Below are 24,782 nucleotides of genomic sequence, written 5' to 3' on the forward strand. Positions count from 1 at the left end.
TATTTAAGGAGCATAATGTATGGAAACGAAACATGAAAATGATGAAGTTTAAAGAAATAAAAGTGCAGAAGTGTACCTTCAGTAACTCCTCAACTCAATCAGAATTCATTTTCACCAGCATCCTTCAAGACACCAGTCTTGAAAGCTAATTTAGAACTAAAGGCTTCAAATGGATGTTGACAAGGTTGTGTCGGTCCAAGCACTAGAAGAGTACAAAGGACTGACTGTATAGTGGACAATAACACCATTATATGGGATCAGTAAAAACAAAATGAAAAGGTCAGGCCCTAGAGTAGTTGGTTATAAACTTGTGCACACAAAGCTGGACAAGGAAGGAGGTTTTTTAATTGTCTTCTTCCGAAAATTCAATTTTTTAATAAGGAGTGAAATAATCCTACCCTTTCCATTTCAACTTTATCAGCAACTATTAACATTTCAATTGTAGTTTATTTCACCGGTGCAAGCCCAGGATCAATTAGTGTTCTCAGACACCCGCAGCCTACACACAATTTATAGGATATATACAATCATTTAAAAAAAAAATACATCATCAAAATGCATGACAATGTGCAGTTATATGTTATGTAACTTCCATAATTCATATACCAAACGAATAATGGGACCAAGCTAATGTATAATGTGACATTGCCTTGACTCTGCCTTAAAAGAATAATGAACGTTCCAGTTCATTTTTCCTGTTACATAAGCGTATTCGTAACGCATTTATAATCTGGCTTCTACATATAAATCTGTTATTGCCATACTTCTGCTACACATCGTACATCCTAGGGCATATAGTTTATGGTTATTATTTTTAATTGTTCTTTTCAAGTACAGTCATAAGACTTCCCAGTTTTTACTGGTTACAGAAGTAGATCCCAATTCCTAGGCAGGTCGGCTCTCGATTCCTCTCACTCTGAAGCTGTCAAAACTAAAGCCTCATGATGTCCTGGAAAGAAGAGTGAAGGATGTCATTGCACTTAGACTACTCTTTTCTTTAAGATATCGAAATACGCTACAGCTGTGTAGCAATGTCACTTGAACTGTGCAAATGCCCCAACCATTCCATAACTCGCTCAGAAGAAAATGCCTTATCTCCACCAGAAAGCTCATCTGGAGGAAAGGCAGAGTTTTTCCGCAGAGCAAAAGGAAATGTTCTTGCTTTTTCAGTGGACATCTCACAATGCTCATCCATGCCAATCTTTGGTGAAGGAGGGTGACCTCAATAACCAGGATCAAGAACATAATGCAAAGGTTGATAGAAGAGAAGAAAATTGCTTCAGATGAGTAAATGCCTCCAGGGTGTGAGAACAAAATAGAGAAGGTGGGAGGGAGGGAGAGAGGGAGGGAAGGATGGAGAGAGTGAAGCTGCTGCCAGGGGCTTTGAGGGACATGAAAAAGACAAGTAACTTGATCTTCAAACCGAGCTGCTTTAGAATAAAAGGGGAAAAAAACCAGTAAAAATAAGAAGAAACGCTTCCACAGCAAGTGCTCCTAGGAACTGTGAGCTATACAGATTCCCGTGGTAGGACACGCCAGACTGGTAAGAGGAACCATGGGTTTCAAGTCACAGGGTTTAGCACAGGGACGCTCACACTAGAAAGGGAGGTAGAATTTCTGCTTTTTGTCACATTTGCTTAATGCCAAGTGCCTCTAGAAACTCCACTGAGTCTACATTTGTATTTAATGCATTGCAAGATGGTTTCCAGACCGTGCTGGACGGTTTCATATAACTTGCCCCCAAAATTAGCGTGCATTTGAGGAAGAGAGAGATTCGCATTCAATCATGGAGAAGCTTATGGGGATTATAAAGAAGAGGAGAAGTGATGCTGAAAAAGCAAAGTTGTGCATAGTTAAGAGAGATTCTCAGTCTTCCTCTTCAATTAATTTATATGCATATATATTACTTTCCCTTCCTACTTTGAGGCAATTAAACTCACTTGAGACCTTAAGTCCTGTGGGTTGTCCATTTCTTAAAACCTGTGTATCACTACTACATGACAATAAAGGCTATGACAGAATTTCTGCTGGTTAGTATAGAAACTGCACATTATGGAATATTTTTCATTTCTTTAGGAACCTGAGATTCAATTTCACTGACCAATTTAATGCTTCAAATCAGAAGAAAAAGCAGTAATTCTCCCAGAATTGATGAAACTGCCAAATAAATGAGCGTATGAGCTAGAGGCATCTCTCCTTAGGTGGAAGTTAATGAAGTCAAGATCCCGACTTCGGTATTAGACTATGTTCATAATACATGACCTACAGTTAGCGAAGTGCCAAGGGAAAACCAGAAGGCAAGACAGACAATTTCTTAGGAAACAGGGAGCTTACAAGTGTTCTTCTAAGAGTTGCATTTCTGGGGTATTTTTTGCTTCTTTTGCTATTCATCTCACTGAAAAAGGCTGATTAACCTCCGATGCCAATATATTAACGTTTTACTTAGAGCCAGCTGTCTGCTTTAAACATTAGTGTAGCACAATGATCCAAAATAATTTCTGCATTGCATTAAATTACTTCAGTATTTTTATGGTAACTCTTCTTGACGTGTTGGTTATTCCTAAGAACATAATTCACACAGAATGCACTGCATTAAATACAGAGATAGTCCCTGGGTTCAGAAATAAAACTGAAGACATTTCCTTCTTGGACAAGTGTTGAGCAAGGTCGGCATCCTAGTAACTTCATCATATGGCAGACGACAGTTGTGAGACTCCACTTCAGCGTTTCAGCAACAAAATTCCCAAGTCGCTCTTAAATTATTCAAGATTCTTTGAATCTGGACCATTACCAGTTCTGCATGATCAGTAAGAGCTAGCTCTATAAAAATAGAAGTGCTTACAACTATGTGAACATGTTTGGAAATGGTGAAATATATATGTAAATATCTGTCACCACCTAATCAAATAGAGATTTTTGCTTTTCCACATGACTGGCAAACTGCAGCAGGCATTTGGCAGGGCACATGCTCGATTCAAGATGTGCCTACATAATCCAAACTAAGTGTGCAATAAAAATAAGTTTAGTAATAGTCCCAAAGTCACTCTCTTCAACTGGATAATTAATTTAGAGCCAAAATGAGACTTTCTAATAAACCCACTATACAGGCAAGAGCATATACCTTGCTGTGTAGTGTATTATCTAAGGACATGAGTAATTTTGTGTGCGCACACATACACAGTGCACATTAATATCTTGAATATACTGTTGTAAACAGGGTCAGGTTAGGACAGTTTTTTTCCCTGATTCTCTGGAGGGTTTCCCAACCTACATGAAACTCCCTCCATTTCCAGGTAAACAACCATCCATTTTGCGTCGGTACATTAATGGTAACTCTTCATACGCAATGCACACCAATACTGCTAAAATGCAGTAACTGAAGTTAAAACAAGCTGCCTATAGTATCCATGTTCATATCAACAGGCTTCTGGTTAGCGGGAAGGCCTTTCCTGTACAAAACCATAAGCTCAGGTATCTGTTTCAGGAAAGAGTAAAATAAACACTAACAACACTCCCTTCTTTAGACAAACACATTTAATCTAAGCAAGTGTTGGCATCCTATTGGCTTCCAAAAGATTTTAAAATGTGTTCGCATGGTACTTCAAACAAAAGCAATTTCAGGGATTGTGTGGAATATGCACTTGGCTATATAGCTAATAAAGGACATTTATTGACCTTGCAACATTCTAGATCATGTTCTGTGTAACTCCATGAATTCCAGAAAAGAAATTTAAAAAAGTGCCAGGGTCTGAGTAGTTATTCCAAGTCTAGATCCCCCTATCACCACTGCTTTGGCTGTCCATCCTCCTGTCTAAAAAACATTGTGGAATAGACAGTTAAATTCATCATGGTGTTTAGCTCTGTCCATGAGTAATTCAGAAACAAAAACCCAACCCAAACCAAAATCAACAAAACAAACAAGCAAACAAAACAAACTCACAACAAACAAAAACCTAAAAAAACCCCAACAGAAAACAAAACACCATCAAACTAAAAAGGGGTTTTAGGACTTAATTCTCTATTATATAGACTGTATTTTCAACAGACAAGTAGAAATTATAAAGTATTGTCCTACCTTACTGTGACATTTATAGTGCAGGAAGGTGAATAATTAGATCAGAAATTAAAAGGTTAAGAGAAAGAGATAAAGTTCGTAACTGCTGCATGTTCCTATTACTCAGAAAAGCTACTGAAAACTTTACCTCTGAGCAACGTGATGGCCGGGCTTGGAGTGACCGTTGTCATCAGCCAGCGCAGCACTTGACACTACAGCACCAACCACCCCAAAGCGGTGCAGGCTGGAGGCGAGTGCTGGTTCCAAACCCCCTCTTCCCCCACCAAGAGCCCCGCTTGGACTTCAGCCTTTGGACAAAGCCCCCGAGAGCCTGAGCCAGGTACAGTTCTCAGACCAACATCCCGGCTAATGCATAATTTCAAGATTGGATTTAAGGGAACAGCTTGGGTCCAATTCTCAGGATAAATTTAAATAAACGATGTGCATAAGTCAACTTTCTTTGTATTACTCATCGATAAATAATCATGAGGGTTGCTCAGAATAATTCAATACTGATTTCTTTCCAAAAAACGATTTTAATCAGACGACAATTGTGTGCAGTATTTAGAAAGAATAAGCAAGTAGAGAGATTTAAAAGACAAAGCTGGAGGAGCAGTAACCAGGGAGCTCTAGGGCAGGCAACGTGAGTTTACTGCGGAGAGTCTAGACTTACATGTGCCACAAAACTAGCAAAAAATTAGTGCTTCCTCTTGGATAGTAAATGTAAACCACAGCTCAACTGTTGGCTCTTGCAGAATCCAAATTTTAGACTCGCAAATTGCTGGGGATTCCTAAATTATAATCAACAAAACAACTCACAATGGAAGCTTCTTTAGCACCAAAACCCTATACACTAGACTTCTTCTATTTAATAAGCTTTGTTGTCAATTTTCTAAATGCTATTTTATGCCACACTTTGACCCAACACGTAAATCATTCTTGCTCTTCTAGTGATCTGAAGTTGTTCACAAGATGAAAAGTAAAGGTATAATAGCAGAGATCGTTTCAGGACTCCTAGACAAGCAACACTAAAACCATGACATCTTAATTTCCATATATTGCAAATGGTATAGGCAAAGCAAAGACATCCAAGCTATTATTACCACAAACTGAATGGCAGCAAAGGACACTCTGGCAAGCTGAACATAAAATGCATCCTTCATTTCAGCAGATCAAGCCCTGTTTATTAAGAAGATGTGAGATCCTACCACAACGCTAATAATAAAGGAAAATTATACTTATTTTTCAGGATCAAGACTAAAAGATACCACCACAGAAACACAGCATCTTGTAATTTATAGTAATTTATACCCATAACTTCCAGATGGAGGACAAAAAAGCTTTTCTACACATATACAGAGGGAAATGTCATCACTGAATGGTTCCAATTTGACTTGATTTATGGGAAAACACTCTATTATCTTCCAAGAGCTGCCATCCTGAAATATTAAAAAATAAAGTGTTCAGGATATCCATCTTGCCTACATGGACAGTATGAGCTGAGATAGAAGTAGTTTATAAGAAGGAAAAAAAAAGGGGGGGGGAGGAAAAAAGGGCAACAAAACCAACGTAGGGATTGACTTAAATTAAGGGAAACCCCATAACGTGCATCACTCCTGGAAGTGTTTGTCCTCACACTGGTAATTCTTCCCAGGCAATGGGAAAGAGAACAGAAAGGTGAAGGAAACAAGAAAGGAAGATTGTTGGTTGTCCACACTTGTCAAATGATGAGGCAATTTACTCATTAGGGAAGTTTATGAACGGGAACATTAGGAAGAACTTAGTACCAATCCATAGGTTTTTATGTTCTAGTTGTGCTTAACGGTGTGGCAGCTACATTACAAGTTACTACAAGCTTAAAACAAGCTCTGTTGCACCTACACAAGCTGCAGCTGCTGCACTGCAAATACATCCTGTGTCTCCTCCTTCCAGTTCGGTGTTGACAGTTCTTTTAAACAGGTTTTGCCTCCTCGACAGAAAGGGGGGTTAACTGGCTAAGGGTGGGGTTGTCCACTTGACATAGAGAGAAACTGATTAAAACAAGCGTTAGACAACAAAAAAAGCATCGAAGTCTACCAGGACATGTAATAGCAACACTCCTTAGGTAACCACAAGGAATATTTCAAGCTTCACTGGAGCTTGTCACTAGATACAGTGATAAATATGTATTCCCATAAATCATTATCCCCACGCTGACGGATAATACTTTACTCCAGCTGCCTATTCCACATCCTCTTGCAGAGCCTCAATAAAATGAGCATCAAACGGAAGGTTTCATTTTTCATCGTCTTGCGAACATGACAAAAAATCATGAACAAGCATCAAACCGCTCACCAAAGCTAATGCACGCCCCGGCTGAAACGGGAGCTTCAAAGGCAGCAGCCTGCAACTTCAGAGCTGAAAGCCAGCAGAAAAGCACTGATGGGGCTGTTAGATGGACTATTTGAGTGTCCTTCTTGCTTCGCGTGAAAAGTTTATTCTGAAAGACAGAGCCAAGCTGTGTGGGCTTGATGCTGCCATTAAGTCTTGTAACTTGCATTACTTTACTGCATGTGTAACAATGCTGAAAAATGGAAATTCAGGCTTTCTTGTCTAACAGGTAAGGAGAATTCCACATAAACCGGATTGGATTTTTTTGCTTGTGGGTTTCTCTTACTTTTAGTTTTTAATTCCTATTCAAGATGTTTTCATTAAAGACTACAACAATGGAAGTAGCATACGGGAAAACGGCTCTCTCTTTTTGTATATTGAAAATATAATATATTCCTCCATGTGAGTAGCTCTACCACAGCAAACACATTCAGAGAAAATCTGCTCCAGCTTGTTGTTCTCTAGTACCACAAAAATTCAACAGCATGGTGTTTGTTCAAGTTTGTCTGTTATTGGTACAGTAAACCTGGGTAAATTGACCCAAACCTGCCCAAGTTCCGGCAGCACCATGGACTGAAAATGGCACCGGCGCAGCATTTAGGGGTGAACTCAAAATGCCATTGTCACTCAGTCCTATAATACGCAATTTTTTACTTAGAGAAATCACATGAGGAAGCTCGAGGACACACACTGCCAGCCCTAACACTGTGTTTCTCAGAAATCAGTGTACCATGTCTGTAAACAAACTGTTCCACCTAAGTCCTTTAATAATATGTTCCTGTTTTACCTTTAATATGTAATATACATAATGCTTCAAAGAAATCTTTCAATTCTTGTAGTCTCGTTTCCTTCCTGGGTACATTTTAGCAAACTGCTCCAAGAAGGATGGTTCCTGTTCCTTATAGTCTGATACCAATGGATTTAATTCATTCTCAGTTGCCCACTCCTTTCCAGTGCCTATAACTTCTCTTTCCCCTCACACACACTTGGGTATTTTCCTCTCCGTTTTCTCTGATAAATAGAAGGTAATATTTACAATATTTAAAACCAGCCTCAAATGTCCCCACATCTTTGAGAGACTCTTCTCAGTGAGAGAAGCAGCTAAAAGTAGAGCCTTCAACTATTATTGAAACTATCATTAAAAACAGCCAAAGAAGATTTATTTTTTCCCTTTTTTAAGAAGGCAAAGAAATTTATCTTTCACTTCCTACCACTATTTTGATTTAGTATCAAAATTAAATATTCTTCCAATAATCTTTCACAACGTCTGCCAGACAGCAGTACACATTAGCTATTCTCTATCCTCCCTCACTCTACCACTTCATTAATGTGAACTCAAGGTCTCCTGCCCTCTTTCATAACTTCTAATTACCTATAGGCAATATTATATGGAACGTCCATTAGCATAAAGATAATTTTTGGCATGATAAGACATATTTTAAGGCTATCAATCTTTCTCCAGGCTGAAAATGATATATATTTTGCCACCTCTGGGTTCTTGCTTATAACTTTACAGAAGGAGTATTCCATGCAAATAGGCTAGTTTTAATTTTATTCCCAGCTATTTTTATTCCACTAAGCCCCAATTTAAAGTTAAAGCTCGCCATCACATATAATGACTGACACAAATTCTAAGGAGGATGATTTCATCTTCCCCCTATGTTCAGCAACAGTGTTTGGAGTTTGGTCTGTCATGCTGTGAAACTTGCTTGGCTCTGCAATCTGCTAATGCAGAAAATGTCTGTGTGAGCATCAGAAAGGAAACAAGTTCATCATTTGAAAAGGCTTGTCATGGGAAAACACAAGTCAGACATATGTGGCCCATAAACACTAGCCCTCCTGTAGGAAGAAACGTCTAGTTAGTTGTCTGTTCTAGCTCATGTATGTGAATGAGAAAGCAGCAGATGAAAATCTCCTAGGTTTCTATCATCTTTCTCAAATGACAAACTAAGACTACAGGAAACATTTGCTAGAAGTTATGAAATAGAAAGAAGTAGCAACTTGGCAGAATAAATCACCATAAATCTTCCCATGCTGTGTATTGTTTCTAAACCAACTGCTTCGGTGATTCTGTTTTTGAGTTATCTTTAAAAATTAGCCTAGTTGTCATTAATTTTGATTGCAGTTGTACTTAGCCAGTCATGGTGTGACACTAAATACCATGTTTCAGCACAAGCGGCCCCTTTGCTGGTATCCAGCGGTACACGATCTCTTCTCTTCTCTTCACCAATATTAAAGCTATCAATGCATTCTGCTGGGCAGACACCTCTCTAAATAAAGCTCTGCCTTAAAAACCTAATATAGAAAGAAAAAACTCAACAAAACAGAAACACACTCTTCTTGTTTGAAGTTAACTGTTGCCATCCCATCACCAGCAATGTCCTACCTCAGGATAAGTTATATAAGCACAAACACTTCAGTTCTTTTTTCCCCTCTGTCATCTTGCTTTCTCTTGCAACTGCAGCTCACAGTGTTACAATAGGAGACAGCATTAAGGAGAAAATAGTTCTTGATTCGCTAAAGCAGTAGAAGTTTTAACCCCAGCAGCAATCGGGGCAGCAGACCCGAGGCTCAACTTGCACACGATGCAACGGTGCTTAGTAAAAACAAACACACTTCACAAAGTTCAAAGCTCAGCTGCTAGATCTTATTCCTGGAGTTCATAACCACCACTCCCTAAAGTACACACACACAAACCACAGGCAGAGCACTGAGACAGGTGACAGATCCAGAAACAAGAAATAAAGTGTATTTGCTCTTAGAAACAAGGGAGAGGGTGTTAATCTTGGTGAAATAAGATTCCTGCAGTACTGGTGAATTACTGTCAGGATCAATTACTTGCTTCAGCAAATGCCAAATACAGAAGCAGGATTGTCAGGCTCAACCAAGTGCCCTTCCAGCAAAGCATTTCTGTGCTGTGCTTTTCCTTCATATTTCAACACTTTGCTCTCATTCCTATTTTTGGGTCTTTCAGGCCTTCTCTTTTGCGCAACTATATTCCAGGTCATGGCAAGAATTTGCAGTTAAATGTTAAAACCAACACAGATGCAATGATTTGCCGAATAGGAACATGAAAGACAGAGTCGCATCAGAGAAATAAAAATGCAGGAATATAAGCGATCCTTGGCTAGCCATTTGTTCTAGTTACCTGCATCCTGGTTAGCCATCAAACTGCATATTTGCTTGGCTGCTTTATGACTTGCTCGGTTTCTACTGAGCAACATCAGTTATTTCTGCACTCATCGTTGTTCTGATCTAGATTATCTTCACACAGACTTGACAAAAGAACAGCTGATAAAAGAAGAATCCTCTCTTTTAAGCTTGTATAGGAGGATATTGCTTTTACCTGACTATTTCCTCAAACGTTTTACTGACTCCAGGAGTGAAAACAGAGGTGAGTTTTCAATGTAAATTAAAAATAAAGAAATCAATTAAATGCTAGGCATGAGCTAACTTTGCATTTTTCATCCATAAGCTGGATGATTACTGTCTTGAGGTTTCCTTTCCTATCACCCACTGCACCCTCCAAATGAATCGCTTCATTCATGAATTAAAGTGGAGCCAGACTACACAAAATCAGCACTACTATTTTGGCCAAAATCAGGGATTTATGTAAGTTTGCTACCTCAACCATTCTAATACCTTTTCTGTCTTCCACTAGGAAAATGATCGGCACTGTTCTAACGACCTGGGCTACAAATTAATGGCAGAGACAACACTAAATAGATGTGTGGCCGAGCGCTATGCCAAGATCTGTGCTGGAAACGGGGAGAATTGCTCCTGCGACTACAGGAGCAGTTTTTCATAAATTCTGGCTGACCAAGAATAAGGGAAAATTAATTAAGAGATTAAATTTAAATTCTGCCAAATCATGTATATGGTCATATGAAAACACAAATATCCAGGTGAGTAACGACATGCACAGTGGGTGCTCTGCTACATGAACACTAGACCTACATTTTAATCTATTACATTCTTGTTCTTTTCGTACATCCATTTATGGCAACGGTTGCATACTATGAGTTTTACTGCTTTATCTATACACCCAGTCGTTTTTTCCACATCAGTAAATCTCTGAAACCCATCATGAGGAACAAGAAATCTTAATAGAGTGGGAATACAGGACTGTGAAACTTCAGAAGTTCAGAAACTGTTTAAATGAGGATAATTCTTTTTGGTTTTAACCTACTGGACTGGAAGGCAATGGTTCTAGCTATAACTCTCATCCTAAATGCTCCTTTGGAAGTTACAAAACTGCTTGGTGAGTTGGTATTTTCATATCTACAACCCTAGTAAATTTGCAGGAAATTCAATTACAGTGCAGCTTGGGTATTGTGCACTTGTCTTCATCCCATCTCCATTTCCAATTGCTTTCTGTTAAAAGAACTGGTTAACTCATTGGGAAATTTGTTAGATCTGACAGTATTATTAATTTTCTTATCAAAAACTCTTCCATCTACCGTCTGTACTGTATGTATCAGTTAGCTCAACATTACTCACAAGCTCTAAAAACTCAGTACAATCAATTCCTTCTACAGACTTTAACACACATCCTGGATTTCTTCCACTGCTTGCTCGTTATTTTGCAATGCACTTTTTCATATTTGCAGATTTATCAGAAAATGGAACTGGTGTGATGGGGTCCATCGCCAAGGAGTGTAGGGTGGGATCTAGCTGCAGCAACTCATCAAAACTGTGGAAGAACTAAATGGGAAAACGGCTTCATTTTTGTAGCTGTTGTAATTTTATGGTCTTCGGCCACAAGTTAATCACAGCCAATTGTGCAGAACTGCTGATATTGGGACATTACGTATTAACGGGGTTGCTATTTTTAATGTTTCTCTGCAAGGTGCTCTAAAACCTTGGCTTGGGGGAGGCCGGGGCAGCGCGCTGTGCAAACCGCACCGACCCGGAGCACTTGTGCTGGCCAGTGAAAATGGTTCGTCCAGGCAACCCCAGGAGAAGAAGGAAAGCAGTTCATCGCTTGCCTTCTGAATGCATGGAGTAGATACATATATCAACACAACCTCTACATGTGGGAGGACAAGATAGTTCATGCTGAAGCTGGTTTCAATAAGGCTGCAGCACACAGACATGCGTAGGCAACGAAGATTAAGCCACTAGGTCACAAAAGAACATAAACAGGAGATAAATTTTCCATTTTTCAGGATTAATGAAATTAGTAATAATACTAATAAAAGTCTACTGAACGATTCTATGATTCTTAGATACAGACATATACACCTTTTTCTTAACCCTTCATCTTTAAAATAATCCCTCAAACAGCTCAGTTTCTACAAAACAAGACCTTCTAAATGGACCAGTGGAGAACACACCTTGATTTGTGGGGAAAATGGCTTTCACAAGTGCCATTAAACAACTCTTAACACTTTAGAGAAATTTTAAACGTTGCACATACTGAAATCTGTATTGTACATACTGAAATCTATATGGCATATACTGAAATAGTCTGACAGTTCTCCAGCACCATTTTTATTATCTGAACTAAGGCTGCGACTGGAACTGCAGCATTAGAACCTATTTCAGAGCACTAAACATGTCAAGGTCAGCATGCAGGATGACAATGTTGGATGCTCTATGTAGCTCGCCTAAAACATATGGGGAAAAAGAGTTTTCTTGTACCTTGAGGATGCTAAATAGCAAATACTGAGTTTGTTCCTATTAAATACCTTATAATGGATTAGCTTAAAATAAAACATCTTCGATAAAGTTAAAGCCTGTTACTAAATCTAGTACATTTTTATTATTAGTTATTTAAATTTATGGGTATATGCAGTGCCAACACACCATGAAATGAAGAAATTACCAATTTCCAGCATGAATTACTTGATAAAAGGGACTGTGTTAAATGCAGAGTTGTTGAATAAAATCAGTAATGCTACAGTGGTTAATTTTCAAGTTATTTAAAGGAAGAAAACCTGCAGTATTTTACAGGGTATTAAACTTGCAATTGCTCGCAGTACCTAACAGACAATATTAGTAAACACAATGCATTTCACAGTGGACGGCAGTAAATACCTCCATGTCTTTAAAAACCATATTTTTAAGGCTGATTCCATATTGCTTAGCAATCAGGCTACAAAATATCACAAACACTTATGTCATTTTGACATAAATTTCTCATTTTTTCAAGCACAATCTAAACCCACTGCATTGGACGCATGAAGTTGTCATGAGAGCCACAGACAGCTGCGATTTCCCTCAGTAAAATAAATGATTAATTAGCAAAACACGGTATGCAAGGTATGTCCGGAGTGACTTATCTCTATTGCTAATTGTAGCTATTAGCTTCAATTTCCAAAGCTCTGCAGCCTGCACGGTGTTTTGCAGAGCTGAGAAAGACACATGGGCTTGAACTCAATAATTTATATTCCAAATTACACAAACATACAATCGAGGCATCTTAATTATCTAGATTAGCAACCACTAAGGTCACTTCTGATAGCCCCATAAAACCACCTAAAAGTAGAATTATGTAGCTGATAACCTATGTATTCCATAAATACAGGGAAAATATGACCTATTGAAATAAGCTTAAGGGTGGGAAAGATTTCCTCTTTACTGGGACATTCAGTAAAACTCATCAAGTTTAACATGTGAAGTTTGAACATGAACCCATTAGCACTGACTAAACGAATTCCTTCCCAGAACAGCTGTATTTGTTCACTGTTTATTTCAGCATAGAGACCCTCTCTTACCAGGCAGAAAACCAAAACCGTATCAGAAATTGTCAGAAATTAATTGACTACACGCAATCAGTTAGTGGCCAGAAATCTACTAAAACATAGAGAACTAAGCACGGCATATGGAGGAGCAAAGATGACACAGATTCGGAGTTGAAGGAAAAACAAAACAAACCAACACAAACCCCAGTTCAAGACACATGAGAGAGATGGAGAGAAAAGGGAGACCAAGAACGACCCTCGGCTTTGGCCAACGAGCTCGTGAGAACACGAGGGGATAACCTGCCTCCTGACATTTGTGTGGCCAAAGCTATAGAGAATTATTAGTAGGCATTTTCAAGGCTTTTTCACTGAAAGTGAAATGGTAATTCTCTTAATTAAATGATCATTCATTAGTCTTTTACTCAATCTATTACCTAATAACATTGTCAATCTTGCAAGTTACTGCCATGGCTTTGATTTCCCTTTTCATTATAAGACTAATAACTAACTAAACTCACAGCTTCATAAATCTGTAGCACAGTACACAATATACTGTGTGCACTTCTTCCATTTAGATTCTTCAATTACAAGCAACTGCAACCAAAAAAAAAAATAGCATATTTTAGTAGCTAGAATTACATTTTGGCAGATCATAATTACATTGTTCCTTAGAAGCAGTGCTCGGTGCTTAAGAAGAATGATTATATTGAATAACGAGGTTAATATTTTAACTCAATTAACATATTATTTTTCAATAAAGTGGTGTACACTACTGTAATTTTTTCTTCTATGGGTAACATCAGCTATAAAACAGAAATACTGCAGCTTTCTTCTGATAACTCAGGTGTAATTTTTCCCATGAAGATTGTATGGTTTAGATATATTTTTGAAGTGGAAGAAAACATGTGACATATTATTATTTTTATAAATAAATATACTTACTTCATACTGTTACAGGCACAGAATATTTCACTTCCGTGCCATATAAGCCTGCCAGAGACTGTGTTTGACTACATCTAAAAACACATGAGATTCTACTGTAAGGAAAGAATTTTTCTTTCACGTCTTTTAATTTTGTACTGTTGTGAGTTTGATTTATAATATTGGTTTGGACAGAAGTGATTTCTGGATGAAGAAATCACATCTGGTTACAATGGAAGCCGGGTACCTTCTCCATGGAAACTGCCTGCCAAATGTGCTCATGTAACTTATTTATCAGATTCTTCAGCACAATATTTCAATTTGATGGAATTATATTTTCCTGGGATCTTTCAATAATACTTTAAAAGTGACATAAATGCATAAATGTCTGTATTTGTGGAGATAATCAAGTTGTGTCATTCCAATATCACTTTGTAATATTTGTCAAGGTCATTTTCTCTTTGGTTGTTCTTTTGAAACATGTTCTGGTTTTGGCTTAACATTTAAGCACGTTTTAAAGACTAACTGGGAGTATTGTGTTGTAACTGCTCTTTCACTTTCCTGCAATTACACCATGGGTGATGCCCACTGTTTAGTGGATGGGTTTGTTAACTCTCTATGGAGATATGAAAACTCTGTACTTTAACTATGACCTTGCAAAGTAATTTTTTGTTTCAAGCATTTGCATGTGTATTGATTATCAGTAGAACTGGAATATTGCAATACGTATCAAACAGCTATTTCTCAGCTGGGCTACTAAAAAGGATACTCCCATATCTTTTTACAGTATTCTCCATATCTTTTCTATCACCGATACTATACAAGTGCTCATTAAAAAGAAAATACAAATAAGAACTCAAGGTAACAAAGTTTCTGATAATCAGAAGGCTGGTCATTTCATTCTAGTTATTTAAGAGTCTTGTTTAGCTGTGTACTAGAACAATGCGTACTATTATACTACCAGGATCCTCCATCTCAAAGGTGCTGAAAAACAGGGAGGTAAATTACAACACATACCCAACTGTAGAATTAGAAAAAAGCCATTTTGTTTTCCTAAGGAAGGCAAGACAAAACCACTTCGTGTTCCAGTCTGATGGGGAGATAGAAATTATGAGAAGAAAGGAACAAGCAAGTAAAGGACTGAACGATTAAGATGAAGAAATGAAATAATTCTGAGTTGCATAGGGAGGTATTAGTAACGAGACATGCAATTCCAGTGAGTCAAATGAAATACCTTGTGTTCCTTTCCTGGTGATCAGCTGGTGAATGTTTTAAAAGATTAAGTACTATAAGGCGCAACGTATCTCTCTCCATATAGAAAATCACAGTAGATTCTTATGTAAGTTTAATGGAACTTGGTAAGTTAAAAATAAAATTCTTACGCTTACCATCATGGTAAGAAAGAACTTTTCTGAGCAAAACATAGAGTTATTGACAGCACAAGCTCCAGAGCATGCTGCCAGTGGTACCAGCTGAATGTTAGACTGCTATGTCATGTAACATTAACAATCTTATTATTTATTTCCATATATAACAGGGTTACAAATCCTTCTCCGTCAACAAGAACCTTTAAATTCACTCTATATTCTGACATTATATAAGCAGGAACTGATGGAGAATTAATGATTTCAATTCTGTATTCAGCAAAACAGCCCATTAAGAAGCCCAACAGGATACATAAAACTTCCAGAGAACTGAAGGAAACTGGAAGGCGTGAGGCTTGCCAGCCAGCAAAAACATGCTCTTTATGAGGAGTATCACGGCCAAACCTTTGACAAACCTCTCAGACAGGACAACTGGTTGAATTTAGATACAGATGATCAAAAAGTGAGCAGAAACCAGAACAAAACAACTTGCCAATGCCTTATTTTGGTATTTCAAATGTCTCTGTTAAGTGACTAGCACTCCATCATATGATAAAGTTGCAACAAAGGGAAATCCTGATTATATTTTACAGAAAAAAATGGCAATGGTGCAGTGAAATATTGGAACAGCTGACCAGAGATTATGTGGAAGCCCCATTAAGATACAAAAAGCTTAAGCAGAGAAGGACCTGACCAACCTGTTCTAAGCTGGCCTTACTTTGAGTAGAATAGTTGGACCTCCAGCAAGCCTTCTGAACCTTAAGTATTGTGTAATTCTATGCACTATATAAATAATAAAACAAACCAACATTTTCTCTTTCCTGTAGATCACAAAGACAACGCGTGCTGCAATTCACTAACACGGAGATGAAAGCTTGTCAAAACTGCATCTGAGTTAAAGCTTCACAGCTGGAGAGTGGCAAAAAACCCTCAACCCAATAATAACTTGATTTCTTCCAAAATACCAAAGGGAACTGGATGCAAAAGAACATTTTCAAAGCCACATCAGCAGTCCATGGGGAAGGCAGGAGAACATAGCAGGACAGGACAAGCCACGACTCTTGAAATTATTAGAATGGCCTAAGAAATCTGATTTCAGCCGTCGATTACAAACTCAAGCTAGTAACCTTTATTTTAGTACTGTTAATTAAGAGAACATATTTTCCTTTGCATCTCTTTTTTGAATAAACTGCATCCAAATTCCTACTGATTAACAAATGTAGTAAGAAAACTGAAAAGCCCTAAAGCACAGGAAAACAATACCATTTATTTTGATCTGAAGCAGTTCATCTCTCCCACCTCCTTTTTGGTAAAAGCTCAAGAGAAGCTTTATACTCTGCACACCAAGATGGCAGCATCAGGGAAATTCTGCTGTAGTAGAAACTTTCTGACTTCTACCGTGACTATTCATATTTCCGCATCAACTCCATGCATTCAAGACATATTAAAGGACATCAAGTCCATAATTTTTTTTCCTGACCCTTTTCTGCTGCTGAAAGCTATTAAATTAACAAATGAGTTGGTGATTACCTCTTGAAGAACCCTCCTCATTTTCAGGAGCAATGTCTTCACAGCTGTGCAATCCTGCAGCATCAATCTGAAGGGCAAAGACTCGATGCCTCCCCCTTCCTCCAGGCTGGGAAAGGGCCACTCCACGCTGGGGCTGCTGGGGAGTGGGGTGACACGGGGGTGCCTGGGGTCCCCCGGCTCTACCTCCTTCGACAGCTTCAGAGACAGGTTCCTTCAAGGGAAAACAGAAAATCAACACTGAAATATGAAAATCAAGAATTTTTGGCTCCTAGTTCCTTGACATTAAAGGTAAATTAGACATTCGCTTTTCAAGCCTGCTGGTACAAATGGCCTTTTTAATGTATGTGTAGCCATATGGTGTTAGCAATAAAACATGCATTTATAAATGTACTGTTATCTACAGGAATTGAAACCGTGCTCTATCTCACACCCCTCAAAAGAAAGCCATTTTCTTCAAGCAAAATATCCTGTGGGTCTATTTTATTTCAGTTCAGCTCTACGAAACATGAATCTGTCATCACAGAATCCCAGAATGTCAGGAGTTGGAAGGGACCTGGAAAGTTCATCCAGTGCAATCCCCCCATGGAGCAGGAACACCCAGATGAGGTTGCACAGGAAGGTGTCCAGGCGGGTTGGAATGTCTGCAGAGAAGGAGACTCCACAACCTCCCCAGGCAGCCTGGGCCAGGCTCTGACACCCTCACTGGGAAGAAGTTTCATCTCATATTTAAGTGGAACCTCTTGCATTCCAGTTTGAACCCATTGCCCCTTGTCCTATCATTGATTGTCACTGAGAAGAGCCTGGCTCCATCCTCCTGACACTCACCCTTTATATATGTGTAAAGATTAATGAGGTCACCCCTCAGTGTCCACTTGTCCAGCTCCAGAGCCCCAGCTCCCTCAGCCTTTCCTCACACGGGAGATGCTCCACTCCCTGCAGCATCTTGGTGGCTGCGCTGGACTCTCTCCAGCAGTTCCCTGTCCTGCTGGAACTGAGGGGCCACAGCTGGACACAATATTCCAGGTTGTGCACTTTAAAGAGGTAAATCACGTTCTTCCAAATACTTGGACTTAGAACCCAAAACAAAAACTGCCACAGAAAATAGTTCCTTCTGGGCTGGCCCAGTGACACAAAATGATCCTGCTATTCTATACAATGGAATTTTCTCTTCAACCAGCTGGGAAAAAGGACAAATCTGAATGGAGAATAAATCCAAGAACGTGGTTGCACTGTGCAATAGTGGTATATTAATGACTACTAAATTACAAAAGTGTTGTAACAGCAATGCATGACATCCACATCCATACTAAATTAATTCACTACAGTTAAAGACGTTAGCATAAGTGGTGAAGAAAATGACAATTATTCTTCATTTAATGTATAGTTCCAATTTTCTGTTCCATTTGAATTTTCATGCAACACCACACTGGCTGTGAATTTTAAGTATGGCCATATTTTGGAAGGACAAAGAAGATTTTTCCACGTGAAATTTTCTTTAATTAACTTTGGGTTCATAGGAACTGCATACAAAAAGGGACCAATGTGATTTCTCAAGATAAGCAATTCCCAATGCCATCCTAACAAATGGAAAGTGAGGCTATTAGAATTATCTTTTATGGATGGCTCATTTTTCTGTTTTGCAAGCTATATAATGTGCAGGAGGAACAACATGTTAGATCAAGGAACGCACCGCAGAGATCATGGGTATGAGCAGATGCTCATGATGGCCAATGGAACTAAAAATTGCTAATTCAGGCTTTTCAAGAGTCTCATGAAAGTATGAAATTAGTCTGTTTTAATTTTTAAATACATTGAAATAACTTTGTAAGTAGAATATTTTGCATCCTTTAAAATAATAATCTGAGGTGGATGGTAAAGGTGCTTTTGACTGAAGGATATGAAGCCACTGCTGATTCACAACCCTTACTAAAGAATCCTCAGGTATAAATCATGCAAAGAAAAAACAACTTTTAACTGAAGTTTCATAACACAGGCCACTTTTAAACATTCAGAAAAGCCATATTCAAACTATTGGAGTCTCAGCTTGGGTAATACAAATACAGAATCTTGTACTAAAGTCTGAAAAGTACCACAATAATGGCCATAGGAGTCAAAAAATATATCAAACTCAATTGTTATTGGAAAAAGGCAACTCAGATTTAGCATACACTGAGCGTTCAGATCACACAGCACCTCTGAACTATGTGCAAAGATACAGCTGATCTGTGCCAGCAAAGCTCTTCCCTGTCTGACCTGCCTCCTTCTACCCACTGCGAGAAAAAGCTCATTTAAAATTAATTCCAGAACTCATATTTCATCGAGTTCATTAGTAACAATGTCCAGGTGGTCTATTACAGTATTATTATGGTAATCCACCACAATTCATCTCCAAGTAGCAGTAGAGATTTAGCAAGGAAAAAAAAAAGTTCTTACTAAAATTAGAAGTTTCTCCTAAGGAAAATTGTAAAACACTTTGCCCCTGAGGCTGAAGAAGGGGTTGATGGCTCAACTGGCGGGGCAGGAGCTCCTTACATGTGGCCTCCGCCTTCCAAAGATGCATTTATTGTAATAAAAACATTTCACAGTCAAACGCTATGTGACAAACTTCTAAAACTGCGGATAAAAAGGTCTGTTTTAACAACTAAAGACAATGTATTTCATTGAAATGAGCATTAATTCTATACTATTATCGACATAAAATATTTCAGAAAATTGGATCACTTTCAAATATTTAGAGCTCTTGTCTGAGCTCTAAATTCACTTGACACACACACACAGTGGGGCTACATCCCTGCTTTAATAAAAGCACATTTGACAATGTTCACGGGCACTGGCTGCCAGGCAGTGTTAAAGCACTTGTGAAACGGCTCGACCCAGCGCAGCCATCACTCTTCCCAATGATCCCCTGCCTCAAATGGGGTCAACCTAAAGCCGGTGCGATACTTGTCATACAGCTGCATGTTACATCCAGGGGGACCACAAACGGCACCAGAGAACAGCAAGCTTAATAGCACTAGAATTACTGTCACCAGAAGGTCTGAAAATCCACAGAAAATTTGTTACAAATTTGTAAACATTAAATAGGGTGAAAACCTGTGCAACGTGATGGCACTTTGAGGCAGCTGGCTTGTTTCTGTTGTATGTGGACCTATCCATTGAACATCATGGATATATTTCCTTCTAAAAATCAGAAGCTACAATACCCGCATTTAGCAAAAGCAATCTTTATCGAAATAATGAGATAGCATTAACATAATCAGTGACTTTCAGCACTTTAATAGCCTCTATAAGTCCAAAGCAACTGGATGTGAACTAACTGAGGAACAGACACAACTGTGCAGTTCCTTTCAAAGCTTCGTTCCCTTAAGAGGGTACAACAAAAACAATTCTCTTCTTCCAAAGCATATTTAAAGGGTTTTACTGGAAAGGGAGAAGAAAAAAAAGAACCAAAGATGATGTGCAACTTGAGCTACTTTGAGTTATTCTTCCCCTTTGAGTTACTCTTGCCTTACTGATCCTCAGATCAATGATTTGAGGAGCTTATGGTAATTTGAACTTCACTTACATAAAGATCCCCAGATTATGTGGAGTTTAATCTTCTTAGTTTTCATCAGCAGCGCTCAACACGTTGCTAGAGCAGAATTAGCCGGAACTAACACAATTGGTCCCACAGAGTTTGCTCTTCTTGATCCTGGCTTAACAGAAAAGGGCTCACGTACCACTGAGGGCATCGGGAAGACCCCAACCTCGGTGGCAAGAGCTCAACAGACTTGCTTGCTTTCTTCCCTGAGGGCTTATCTTCTAAAGCAGGGTCTTAGAAAAAGCCTTGAATCACTTATTTGCAGTGCTTGAGTGTGCAACTCTGTGTGTACATAGCCACATATAAATACATCATGTGTATATAAATATGCACACATACATATTTCATATATGTATAGTTATAAATTTCACACACACACATATATAAACATATATAAATTTGATCTTCAGAAATATTTCAGCTCCATACAGAAGTTAACTATCCTGAATTTTTGACATAAATCTAGACAGCCTTCAACCCACACTTTTATCTCTCATTCAGAATCAGCACCAGCAAATAGATGAAACGGATCCTCTCTTAGAAAAATCACTAACTGCTCCTTTGAGAAAGGTCCCACAGCTGGACCACGTAAGACACAGAGGACCAATTACTTCTGATTCTCAGAGAAAAACCTGCCTGCCTCAAACACTTCCAAATTCAGTTCAAAGCACCCTGTGGCTCCTTTACAATATGTACATTACAGTCAAGACCTACAATCACCCCAGACTGAATCTCCATCTCTCAGTAATCTCTTACTAATCCCCTTAGTAAGAGACATGTTCTATCCCAAACAGTTTACAACTGAAATATATGGACACATTTCAGAAAAAAGGAAAAGAAAAACAGTCTTTTCCCTATATTTAGCAAAACTGAGACAGACTTCTAAAAGTATGTTCCTAAATATTCCGAAGGAAATAGCAAATAATGTACTGCTCGGTGCCTAAATATTCTCAGGCTCTGGGCAAGCAGAGTTCTGAAAACGCAGCCTTTGCAATACAGAGAAGATAAAAAGGTAGCTAGAACATCAACTCTTGGCTAATTAGCTACATTAGCGTGCTTCGGCGTAAAAATTTACACCTCTCTCTGTCTCACACAATTTGTCAATGTTGCTTTTCTTCTACAAGAGAATGCTTCAAAAGTTATAAGGGTGACATCTGAGAACATTAAACCGCACTGTGTCACAAGGTGCACACTGTTTGACATTTTACAGCTGTTAGAGGTATGTATCTGCTGTTGGCGCTCTGACGTTGGCGTTTTTCAAGGTCAGCCTTTTAGAAAAATGACGTTCGGTATCTGTCACTATCAACTGTACCCGCACACCAACGTGCACACAAACTAATGGCGGCTGCTGCTGTAAGTTCAAGAGACTGTCAGCCTTTTCCATTAAAACCTTTTCTTTCAAAGGTTTATACCACGGTCATAAAGACATACAATCAAATTAAAAACAAAACCAAACCCCTCCATTTTTCAGCTGCTGGTAAAGTCCAGCTGATAAGGGCAGGTCAAACGTGTCTCTCCTTTCTCTAAATTCTCCAGGAGTCAAGAGCTCTGTTTATATCCCCTGATCCAGCACACAAAAACACAGCACTTGAGATTTCAGCCCTTTTCTTCTTCCTGCAATCTATTAGGAAAATGTGAATGTGAAACAAATAAGATAATGTAACACTACACAGACATTAGATAACATTAAAAAAAGAGCTGCTTGGAAGAGGCCAGTGGGGTTTATTCAATCTCAAGTACTACCAGTGCAGTAGTAAATAAAGCCTTACAGACAAAGCGGGAAAAGTCAATGTGGCTCTGGGCACTGAGGCTTTGGTATCATCTGAGTCTTTTCTTGTTTTGGTTTGTGGGTTTTTTGCATGGAATCATTCTTGAAACTATTTTCCTGTTTTGTGCTGACTGCCTTCCACAAAATACAATCCTTTCATTCAGTTACCCAGCTAGTTTCCCTGACTTAAAAAAAAAGTTGTCAAATACTTCCTAGTACAGCTCAGCATTTCTTGCTACCAAGGCTTTTCAAAATGCTGCTCAGAAAACAAAGCAAACACTTAAAGCATCTTCTGTCCCTACTAAGACGCTACAGAATGGTTACTGTAGGCTTCAGTGAGAAGAGAAATATTAATATGTTAACAGGTACAGTTAAATCCATTAAAAGACAAAAGGATGGCAGAGTTTGCAATAAATATTTGCTTAATGCCTGGCAAAATTCATAGACATGAGTTAGATGGGTAAGATGGGCTTCCAATGTGACCAGAAAATTAAGTGGAATATTCATGTACTTTATAAAGGAGACAAGCACTCACTTCAAGTCTTGTCTTAAACATCGGGGAAGCACTGAGCCACATTACTACTGCACAAACCAATGTATTATCTTTGATTAAGCTCTTAAGCATTAAGAACACTTTTGTGAAGCAAAAAGGCAACTCGTTATACCTTGTGTTGGCTGAGAGGTTCATCTGAGATGCATAACAGTCAGTTTTAAAGGTCTAATTAATATTTACTGCAATCCCCACCATGGAATACAGCCAGCATTCTGCCTGCTCTTCCTTTGGTCCCAAGCCCTCCCTGCCTCCATCCTGGGCAGGTGAGTCAGGGAACTCTGCCTGGATTAGGTCCAAATATGAAAATGTCCTGGATTCCGACCATGCCAGGCTCGAGATGGCAGTGTAGGTCATCATGCTATAGTCACACGCATTCCTCCACCAGCAGAAATGCACATGCCTATGGGATCTAATGGCAGCTCAATGCCAGGGACTACAAGGGAGAGGACTAAAAACATCAGCAGAGCTGAGCATTTGGGTTAAGGGATGCCCTGTACAACTATCACGTAATTAAAACTCCGTGGGTGTTCAGAAAATTCCAACCAGTGATTCTAAAGTTCATCATTAGCTCTGTACTTTTTCCCACAGAGAAACATATAATCAGTGCTATAACATAACCATGCAAAATAATCAGTAATTACAAATGCAGCTTGCAGAGTGAAGATCACATTCAAAACTCTTCAATGCAATCAACACAATGGACATTCATTCTGGTATTTTTATACTTATTCATATATTAAGATTTTATATTGATATTTTATATTTATGATTAGAAAATTTATACCTTCTCATTGTCCTCTAACAGTTTAAGAACACTGAGGAGAAAAGAGTTGTGTTTCAATTCAGAGGAGACCTTCCACCTACTTTAAGTAGCAAATTCGATTAATATGTCAGGAAGAAACTGTAACTTTAAAACCTATCCTATTTCATTATCACATAAAATACTTGGAACCTAATGTTATTGTTAAAAGAGCTTTTATGTTTAATTCTCTTTTATGATCAATAAATGAAAGAATGTAATGGATTTAGGGACATGATTTCTAAGGAAATCCAGAACACGCATGTTACTATATATCCATTCTTAAAAGACAGCAATCTACTCAAGTTTTTTAATGCTTAAATTGGATTATTCTATAAGGTTTTTAGGAAACATTATGGAATTAATCTTTTACAAAATTTCCAGTTCCACTTGACAAACACATGAACAGCCAAAGTGACTTCAAAAGCCTGATTGAAACCAAAGCAACACAACAACAGGAGAAATCCAGCCCCAATGTTAATTAAATACACCCCTTATTTAGTGAATTTTCTGATAAAACAGCTCATGCTGGTCCTGGCACAGTGGTCCCAAATAGTGAGTTTTCCTGCTGGCTGAGTACTCATGCATATGTGTCTATGTGTGCATGTGCATACACAAACAGATATTTGGTTTTATATTATGGAGGAGACTCTCAGAACATCCCGAGCTGGAAGGCACCCACGAGGACCATCGAGTCCAACTCCTACCACCCAGTGCAACCTAAGAGTTAAACCATACACCCAGACAAGCTGTTGAGCTCCGAAAAAGAGCAGTGTTATCAAAGAGAAAGAAAAAAAAAACAAAACAAAACAAAGAAATCTTCCTCAGTTCATTTACTGATGTGAAATGTGTTGTTATATAATTAACAGTTCCCGGCAGACTTAGATGCAAAATAATATGTATTTTTCCCACAGTTCAATGATATACACTTCCTGGGCTCCAGCCAAAACTGGTCATAAATGAAGCATATAGAACAGAAGAAATAAAGAAACTTCCTTTTAGAGGAACTGCATAAAAACTGCTCAAGAGCTGTAGGTCTAATACTTGGAGCTAAACCATTAACTGGATCTTGTCCATGCCGAGTGACAGGCATGGACGTCAATAGCTCACACCCAGACGTACGTCACCCTAAAACCAACCTAAGAGAGTGAGAGCTC

At 38.6% G+C, this 24,782-nt stretch overlaps 1 protein-coding gene across 1 annotated transcript in view; it reads right to left on the bottom strand.

Annotated features, from left to right (window-relative positions):
• The window catches only part of CCSER1 (coiled-coil serine rich protein 1), a gene marked incomplete at its 3' end in the record, with an annotated part of 374,341 nt that overhangs the window by 230,626 nt on the left and 118,933 nt on the right, over positions 1 to 24,782 (bottom strand). Inside the window, exon 5 of the mRNA XM_080343892.1 lies at positions 16,926 to 17,136. Within this exon, the coding sequence (XP_080200018.1) occupies positions 16,926 to 17,136 (211 nt within the window). The remainder of the gene's footprint in view (positions 1 to 16,925; positions 17,137 to 24,782) is intronic.

Source organism: Nesoenas mayeri (genome assembly GCF_963082525.1).
Source record: "Nesoenas mayeri genome assembly, chromosome: 4".
Lineage (NCBI taxonomy): Eukaryota > Metazoa > Chordata > Aves > Columbiformes > Columbidae > Nesoenas > Nesoenas mayeri.